The sequence below is a fragment of the Bison bison genome, unplaced genomic scaffold (assembly GCF_000754665.1).
Source record: "Bison bison bison isolate TAMUID 2011002044 unplaced genomic scaffold, Bison_UMD1.0 scf7180017864370, whole genome shotgun sequence".
Taxonomy (NCBI): Eukaryota; Metazoa; Chordata; class Mammalia; order Artiodactyla; family Bovidae; genus Bison; species Bison bison.
In genome coordinates, this window is record NW_011494942.1 from 4,407,646 (window position 1) to 4,416,453 (window position 8,808).

Below are 8,808 nucleotides of genomic sequence, written 5' to 3' on the forward strand. Positions count from 1 at the left end.
GCTGAGTTTTCCAAATTTGCTGACATATTAAGTGCAGCACTTTCACAGCATCATCTTTCAGGATTTGAAACAGCTCAACTGGAATTCCATCACCTCCACTAGCTTTGTTCATAATGATGCTTCCTAAGGCCCACTTTATTTCACATTCTAGGATGTCTGGCTCTAGATGAGTGATCACACCATCATGATTAACTGGGTCGTGAAATCTTTTTTGTACAGTTCTGTGTATTCTTGCTACGTCTTCTTAATATCTTCTGCTTCTGTCAGGTCCATACCCTTTCCGTCATTTATAGAGCCCATCTTTGCATGAAATATTCCCTTGGTGTCTCTAATTTTCTTGAAGAGTTCTCTAGTCTTTCCCATTCTGTTTCTTTGCATTGATCAATGAGGAAGGCTTTCTTATCTCTCCTTCCTATTCTTTGGAACTCTGCATTCAAATGGGTATATCTTTCCTTTTCTCCTTTTGTTTTTCGCTTCTTTTCTTTCCACAGCTATTTGTAAGTTCTCCCCAGACAGGCATTTTGCTTTTTTGCATTTCTTTTTCTTGGGGATGATCTTGATCCCTGTCTCCTGTACAATGTCACGAACCTGATTCCATAGTTCATCAGGCACTCTGTCGATCAGATCTAGTCCCTTAAATCTATTTCTCACTTCAACTGTATAATCGTAAGGGATTTGGTTTAGGTCATACCTGAATGGTCTAGTGGTTTTTCCTACTTTCTTCAATTTCAATCTGAATTTGGCAATAAGGAGCTCATGATCTGAGCCACAGTTAGCTCCCCGTCTTGTTTTTGCTGACTGTATAGAGCTTCTCCATCTTTGGCTGCAAAGAATATAATCAGTCTTATTTCGGTGTCGACCATCTGGTGATGTCCATACATGTTTAATCTCTAAAGTTTCTGTTATATCAAATAAGCTAAAATTTCCTTTTGACAGTTATTGGTGTACTTAGTAAGAAAGTGAGAAGTAAAAACTGGTTGTTTAATGTGACTGATGTTTTTAAACCGTTCAGTAAACCATAAACGTGAACCATGTATATGCATATATATATATTTATATAAAATATAGCCATCTGATTTATAGAAAATAAATTCTTCCTTAGTTTTATTATTGCTCATAAACTAAGAATATCTTCTCTACCAGTCTTTTCACAGTGAAAAAAAAAAGTGTGACTTGAAACATTACATTTTTTACTGTAATAACAAAAATTACTGAGGGACTTCCCTGGTGGTCCAGTGGTTAAGACTTCACTCTCCCAGTGTAGGGGGCCCAGGTTTGTTCCTGGTCAGAGAACTAGAACCCACATCCCATAATGAAAATCTTGTGCAACATAGGGGAAAAAAAATTACTAATATTTAGAAGTTATGCCTCTTTTTTCTCCTAATTTGAGTTTTATACAATTTCCCATTTTAGCACTGTGAGGTAGGGTCACTTCAGAGCTGCCATACCATTTGGTATTTTGTTTTAAACAAGCAAATATCTTCCTTAAGTTCCTCTTTTCTCCCCTTCCTCCTACCTCCCACCTCTCTCGCTCTCCATCACTGATCATGCATTAGTGTACTCGTAATCTGCCTTTCTGGTGTTATGTAAATGACATCTAAACCTGCCACTTTTGGTTTTGCCAACAAAATTAATGCATTTTAAAACACTTTTTTTTAAAATTAAAAATATTAGGTTTATTTTTGTGCTGCATCTTCATTGCTTCTTTTTTCAAAGGCTTTTCTCTAGTTGTGGTGATCGGGAGCTTCTCCTCAGTGTGGTGTGTGGGCTCTTTGTTGTGGTGCCTCTCTTGTTGTGGAGCACGGGTTGTACGGCCTGCACGCTTCAGTAGTTGCAGCTCGAGGACTTCAGAGCAAGGACTTTTGTGGCACAGTTGTTCTGTGGCATGTGGGATCTTGCCAGACCAGGGACTGAACCATGTCCCCTGCATTAGTATGCAGGTTCATATCCACTGTGCCACCACGGAAGTCCATTTTAAACGTTTTTTTATTTTAACATACTTTCACCCTGTATTCAGGATTCATCTGTTTATTTTTAATTTAAAGGAACGACCAAGAAGTGCAGTGGAGCAGCTCTGTTTAGCTGAAAGCACTCGACCTAGGATGACTGTGGAAGAGCAAATGGAAAGAATCAGGAGGCATCAACAAGCATGCTTAAGGGAAAAGAAAAAAGGATTAAACCTTATTGGTGCTTTAGACCAGTCACCCTTACCAAGTCCTTCAAATTTAAGGGATAATCCATTCAGGATTACCCAGGTATTTATATCAGTTGTTTTTACTCATTCTTGTGGGTAAATCTAATATCAGTTGAATCTTAGAATCATAGAGTTACATGGTATATGGGTTTTTAAATATTGGCAACATAGATAGTTATATTATTTAACTCTTATGATATGCCAAGACGGCTTGGTAAAATGGAAATAGCCCTGGATTAAAAAAAACCTGGGCTAAATTACTTGTTGACTGCCCTCCTATTGCTTGTAAACTTAATCTCCTCTACTATAAATCAGTAAAGACATAACCTGTTCTGTATATGTCACAGAAATACTAAGAAGATAAAATTTGCTTTCAACAAATGTAAAATTTCCATGTAAGATAGTCCCAAATTCCCCTCCCAATAAAATGTGCAATACTCTGTATCCTAATTTAGCATGACCTAAATTGTAGCCGGGGAGAGCTTTGGAATAAAAGTTGTAGTATGCAGCACATTTTAACTTCAGTCTTATGAAGAGACACCATTCCATCTCTTATTATTTGTTTGTTGGTTATCCTGATTCATAAATCAGAGCAGACTAGTGAACCTTTCCAGAGGCTTCAGTTGGTCGATCCCTGTTTATTGATGTGGAATAACTGAAAGTGCCTCCCCATCATCATGGAAATCTCTTAGCGTAGTTGGAGAGCAGGCATTTCTAGGAGAGGTTAACAGTTGAGTAACTGTACATTCTACACATTACCAAATAGACGATTAACATATATAAGATGCTACTGTTGTTTCTCATAAGGAAACTTTGCAAATGAAGGGCCAACTTAAAAAAAAAATTAGCAGGTACTATCTGGAAACTACACATACCTGTATAGTATGAATCTAAAATACTGTCTATCTGTTGAACAGGCTCGAAGAAAGGATGATAACTCTAAGGAACTGGACACTGTCATCAGAGAAAATGACATGAAGCCAAACCATGACACTCCTGCCACAGACACTGTTCAACTAAAAGAAGCTGAACCTCAAAATACGGATTTCAGCGGAGAGGTAGCGAGATTATTTTAGGACACATATTCCAAAGGGATAGATTTTTTAAGATGAGATCAGGTGGGAAGGTTGAAGATAGTTTTGTGTGGCTTTCTGTCACAGAGGATGCTGATCTCAGTGAAATGATAGGTTTCGTGTAATTCGATCAATATATTCAGCCACGTCAAAAACTGGGTTAACTGAAAACTTAAAACATGATCAGTTGAGGCTGGAATAAATTACCATTACCCCAATTAAAGAATCTTTAATCCCAAAGCAGCCAGCTAATGGCAGTGCGCTTTTTGTCCTTCTGATGTAGGAAAGGATGTCACTATTTTTAATATACTTGATTCTAAAATATATTTCAGTAAATATTTGATATGGTATAGTATTTAATAAACTTTTATTTGGGAATCATTCTAGATAATTCACTCATATAGCAAATATGGTAAAAAATAATCATTTGAAAAAGCAAATTTTTCCTTCTTCCGTAGTTTAAAAAAACTGAAAATGTTTTTTCTGAAACACTTTTCACACCTGAGCCAAATGGAGTGAATTCTGAGGAAGTGATGGATAAAGAAGGAGACAAAAAAGAGGTGCCTGAACATGTGCCATACAGGTAATAATTAGAGAAAACAAACAAGCAAACAAAGGGATCATTCATTAAATTAAATTCACCTGCTTAAAAATGGTAACTTTCATGGTTAGAGGTCTTAGATGCCACTCCCGTAATATCTTACAAACTGTAGGATCTTAAGCAAGTTACATAACCTTAAATTCGAGTATCTCACCTGTAAAAATGAGGGTAATAGTAGTAACCATCTCACAAGTGTGTTTTAAGGATTAAATAAGAAAATAAATGTGCAGCACTTAACTCTGTGCTAAACACCTAGGAAGTGATTTTAGCTTTTTATTTTATAATTGAGTATAGCCGATTAACAGTATTGTGATAATTTCAGGTGGACAGCAATGGGACTCAGCCAGACATATACGTGTATCCATTCTCCCCCAGACTCTCCTCCCATCCAGGCTGCCACATAACATTGAGCAGAGTTCCCTGTGCTATTCAGTAGTACTTTGTTGGCAATCCATGTTAAATATAGCAGTGTGTACATATTGATCTCAAACTTCCTGACTATCTCTAGGCACACAAGCTGTAGCAAAGTAAGCACCTTACCATTGTCTGTCTAATGACAGACGTTGATCAGCTGTCTAAGCTGTCTGATAAGCATTCCAAAAATTATAGTGATTTTCTATTTTTTAATTGTATTTGTTAACTAGCCTTTTAAAATGCATCTCCTCAATCTCACCCTCCATAAAAACATTCTCAGTGCTAGAAAAGAGAAATACTGTGATTTCATGTAATAGGAGTGCCTTATCTCTGAAATGAATAGCAAAAGTGAATCTGGGGTCTTTTAGTTTGTGTTTTGTTTTATTTACTTATTTATTTTTGGCTGCACTAGATCTTCATTGCTGCTCTGGGGCGGGCTCTAGCTGCTTTGAGCAGGGCTCCTCTCTGTTGCGGTGCTCGGGCTTCTCACTGCAGTGACTTCTCTCGTTAGGGAGCACAGGTTCTAGGCTTGTGGGCTCAGCAGTTGTGGTACACAGCTTAGTTGCCCCGAGGCATGTGGGATCTCCCTGGATCAGGAATTGAACCCATGTCTCCTGCATTAGCAGGCAGGTTCTTCACCACTGAGCCAGCAGGGAAGCCTTGGGGTGGTGTGTTTTAGATTAGACATTAAGGGACTTGTCAGGCAAATATAATCAGACTTTGTTTGGATCCTGATTTAAACAGGTAACTCTTAAGATGATGTTATAAAGCAGTTGAGATCATTTGAACACTGATTGGGTATCTGATGGTATTTACAGATTGAGTGATAGGTCCTTAATCTGGTTGAAAATAATTTGGGGAGGAGCAGGCTGAGGGCTTAGAATGAAACAAAATTGACAAAATGTGGATTTAAAAAAAACTTTGAGCAAAATGTTAGCAGTTATGAAATATAGATGGCTGCATCGTTTCTGTAAAGATTTTTCATAACAGTTGGAAGAAAAAAATTGCATTCTAATGTAACAAATTTGGGGGGCTTCCCTGGCAATTCAGTGGTTAAGACTCTACACTTTCAAAACAGGGGGCGTGGGTTCAGTCCCTGGTTGGGAAACTGGGATTCCACACACTCTGCAGCCAAAATAATAATAATAATAAAAATAGATTTAAAAATAACAAATTTTAAAATATATTTCTATTTTCATTAGCCCTCAAGAGGAGTCACAGATCCCAAATCATAAACCAGAAGGCCCCCCTGCAGAAGATACAAAGGATGATATTCATGAGCAGGAAGAAAACGTTCTTTCTTATGAACTAACTCCTGAGGCTTCTAGAGGAAATCAGACAATGGCAGGTAGATATTACACGTTTCCTAGTTTTCTCACCGGTGCTTCCTCTGAACCTCTGAATTTATTTGCTGTGTGGAGACTCTAGCAAGGGAGCCACTCGGGAACATCAGCTGCAGGCTGAGAGGTATTTGCCTTCCCACACCTGCATGGTCAGGAAGACTGCTGCTACTCAGGATCCAGGGCCAGTCCTGTCTCAGCAATTAGAGCTGCCCTCTCTCTCCAGCTTGGATGTCACTTCCTTCGTTTGTTTTTTTGATCTTAACCTTAACACATACCTTAAACTTTTTTCTAAGAAGATCTTTTACAACTTGGAAATTCTACCTATTTCTCTGACATTGCATTCCCAGAGTATTCATAAACCTCTCCCCCTCTGGGAACTGTGGAAGATTGAAAATCTAAACTATTAATAGTAGAATGGATTTACTTAGCTCCTACCATAATCCACATCTGGGTTTTTCTGATAGTAAAGGATCATGAACTGTATAGCATGTAAAAAAATACATTTTTGTCTATGCTGTTCTTTTATACTTTCTGGATTCTTCAAAATATTTTTTATGATTTTTGGCAAGGGTAGGGCATAGGACAATCATACCACTAGTATAAATCATCAGCTTTCCTTCTCATAGTCCATAAGCAAAATCTATTTCCTTTCTCCACCTCCCACCCCCCACCCCTAGTCTTTTTGCAGAAGGGTAAGCACAATGAAATTCAATTACCTAGGACTGTTCTTAAGAGCATTTTCTGTATCTTATATACCTGTAACATGGAAATGTATATTATCAGCCATGTTCCTTTGTAACCAGTGTGAAGCACTGTATTTTCCTTGTCTCTTATCACTTTCAAGGCAATGTGCATGGGCATTCTCATTTTTTACAAAAAATTATCATTGGTCACATCAGGTTATTCATACAGCAGGTCTGGGTTAAAGGGTGTGTATGTGTGTGTGTGCGCGTGCGCACACGCGCTCAGGCCTGTCCCACTCTTTGCAACCCCTAGCAGACTAGGCTCCTCTGTCCATGGGATTTTCCAGGCAAGAATACTGCAGTGGGTTACCATTTCCTACTCCAGGAGTCTTCCTGACCCAGGGATTGAATCTTGGGTCTCTGGCACTGGTAGGCGGATTTTTTACCACTGTGCCACCAGAGAAGCCCAAAGGGCTATGTGGATATATTTAAACCCCAGCACTTAAACCATCTGTAATATTTAGCTGCGTGGAACTAGAAAAGCCTTTTAAAGTGAGAAAGTGTTAAGTCACTAAAGACACCTGAAAATTAACCTTGAAACAAAAAAATTAAAAAGAGAATTCTTAATTTTTTCCAGTTTCACTGCAATATAATTGACATATAACATTATATAAGTTTAAGGTGTACAAGGAAGAAGAATTTTTAAACAGTCTTCAAGAGACATTTCATCCTGAATAATTAGCTGTCAGAATAGCCAAAACGCAGAAGCCAAATGCAGCTAATAATTCCTTCCCGGAACATGTTCTTATCGTGCTGGGACCACAGCATCAGAATTTTCTGCTCCAGAGGTGTCTCCGCGGCTTTGACCTTGTCCCATTTTCTCGGTGTGTTCTAGCGCAAAGCCTGCCTCCGTCTCCCGACTCCTCCGCGTCACCCGTCCCGTCCGCGCAGCCGCAGCTCACGGAAGGCTCACACTTCATGTGTGTGTAGTCTCACAGCAAGTACGTCATTTCCTTTCGATTCTGTGGTTTACCGTTAAAGGTTTCAACTTGACTTTTATTCCTCTGTTGTTTGAGTGACCAAAACCTGCAATGAATTCTGTCCTGTGTATTAGTGATAGTTGGCAGAGCAAGTAGACCAAGAACTTAAACCATGGGCAATAAAGCTTTCCAACATCGGCCCTTCAGTGATGCGCTCCGTGACCACATTTTCTCCTGTCTCTTCTTTCATTGTCTGTAAAAACACCCCAACTCGGAGGGAAGGGCCTGTGCCAGGACAGGCCTCCTGGTGTTTTGCAGCTGTGTTCCCAGCTCATGGTTCTTTCCATAGTCGGGTCTGGGAATTCTGTTCAAGTCATTACATTTTGATCCAGAAATGTTTTTTACAGTCAGGGTGATGTATCTTACATATTGAGAGTTTGCTAATTATTTTTAAGGATAAAGAGGTTGTCATGGTACAGCCAACTAGATACGGAATCTAAAATCTTTTAAGATCCATCAGAAATTATTTCTGAATACTTTTAAGTCAGTAAAGTAGTTATCTAAAAGCCACTAGTGGGGACAGGGAGAAGGGCCCTTTCTCAACCAGTATTTCTTTGACCACAATTTAGAAATGAGAATAATTTTCTAAGGTCCTTTTTTTTTTTTCTTTCTTAATTTTATGCCTTTATTTTTGGCTGTGCTCGAACTTTGTTGCTGTTCGGGGTTTTCTCTAGTTGCAGCAAGTGGAGTCTACTCTGTAGTTGCGGTGCATCGACTTCTCGTTGCGGTGGCTTCTCTTGTCCCAGAGCATGGGCTCTAGGGCACACAGGCTCCAGTAGTTGGAGCGCCCAGGCTCTAAGAGTTCAGGTTCAATAGTTGTGGTGCTCAGGCTTAGCTGTTCTCACAGCATGTGGGATCTTCCTGGATGAGGGATCTAACCCATGTCTCGTGCACTGCAGGTGGAGTCTTTACCCATAAGCCACCAGGGAAGCTCCCTGAAGTCTTACTTTTAAACTTTATCAACAATTGGTACATTTTACATCAATTTTGTACTTACATACTTTATTTTTCAGAAAAGCTGTGAGGTATAGAGTCAGCATTTTATACCTTTTTCTGCACTTTTTTTTTCTCTCTGTATCTGCCAGATCTTCTAATGTTTAGTGCCTTAGGATTACCACCTATTTCTGTTAAACAGTTAAAGCTATGAAAACACCTACAGATTTTTTGAACATAATTATAAACATGTTCTTTGATTTTTGGATTCTCAAAATAAATGACTACAGACACTAACTTGACTCAGTTTTTTATCCAGTAGTGCTCACATTTTCTAGGATCTACTTCCATTCACACCTTTTTTGGTAGAAGCTGTAACCTATGTCCCTTTTTTTCAGCCAGAGGATTTATTTTTAACTGAAGGCAATGGCACCCCACTCCAGGACTCTTGCCTGGAAAATCCCATGGACGGAGGAGCCTGGTGGGCTGCAGTCCATGGGGTCGCTAAGAGTTGGACACGACTGAGC

The 8,808-nt window shown here is 39.1% G+C and overlaps 1 protein-coding gene across 4 annotated transcripts in view; it reads left to right on the forward strand.

Annotated features, from left to right (window-relative positions):
• Positions 1-8,808, forward strand: part of PLEKHA5 (pleckstrin homology domain containing, family A member 5) — a 260,819-nt gene that overhangs the window by 249,827 nt on the left and 2,184 nt on the right. For all 4 annotated transcript variants that reach the window (XM_010855923.1, XM_010855922.1, XM_010855920.1 and 1 more), the window contains 5 exons: positions 2,046-2,255; positions 3,112-3,252; positions 3,726-3,850; positions 5,485-5,630; positions 7,204-7,309. In XM_010855923.1, coding sequence (XP_010854225.1) covers positions 2,046-2,255; positions 3,112-3,252; positions 3,726-3,850; positions 5,485-5,630; positions 7,204-7,298 — 717 coding nt within the window. In that variant the 3' untranslated portion in view covers positions 7,299-7,309. The remainder of the gene's footprint in view (positions 1-2,045; positions 2,256-3,111; positions 3,253-3,725; positions 3,851-5,484; positions 5,631-7,203; positions 7,310-8,808) is intronic.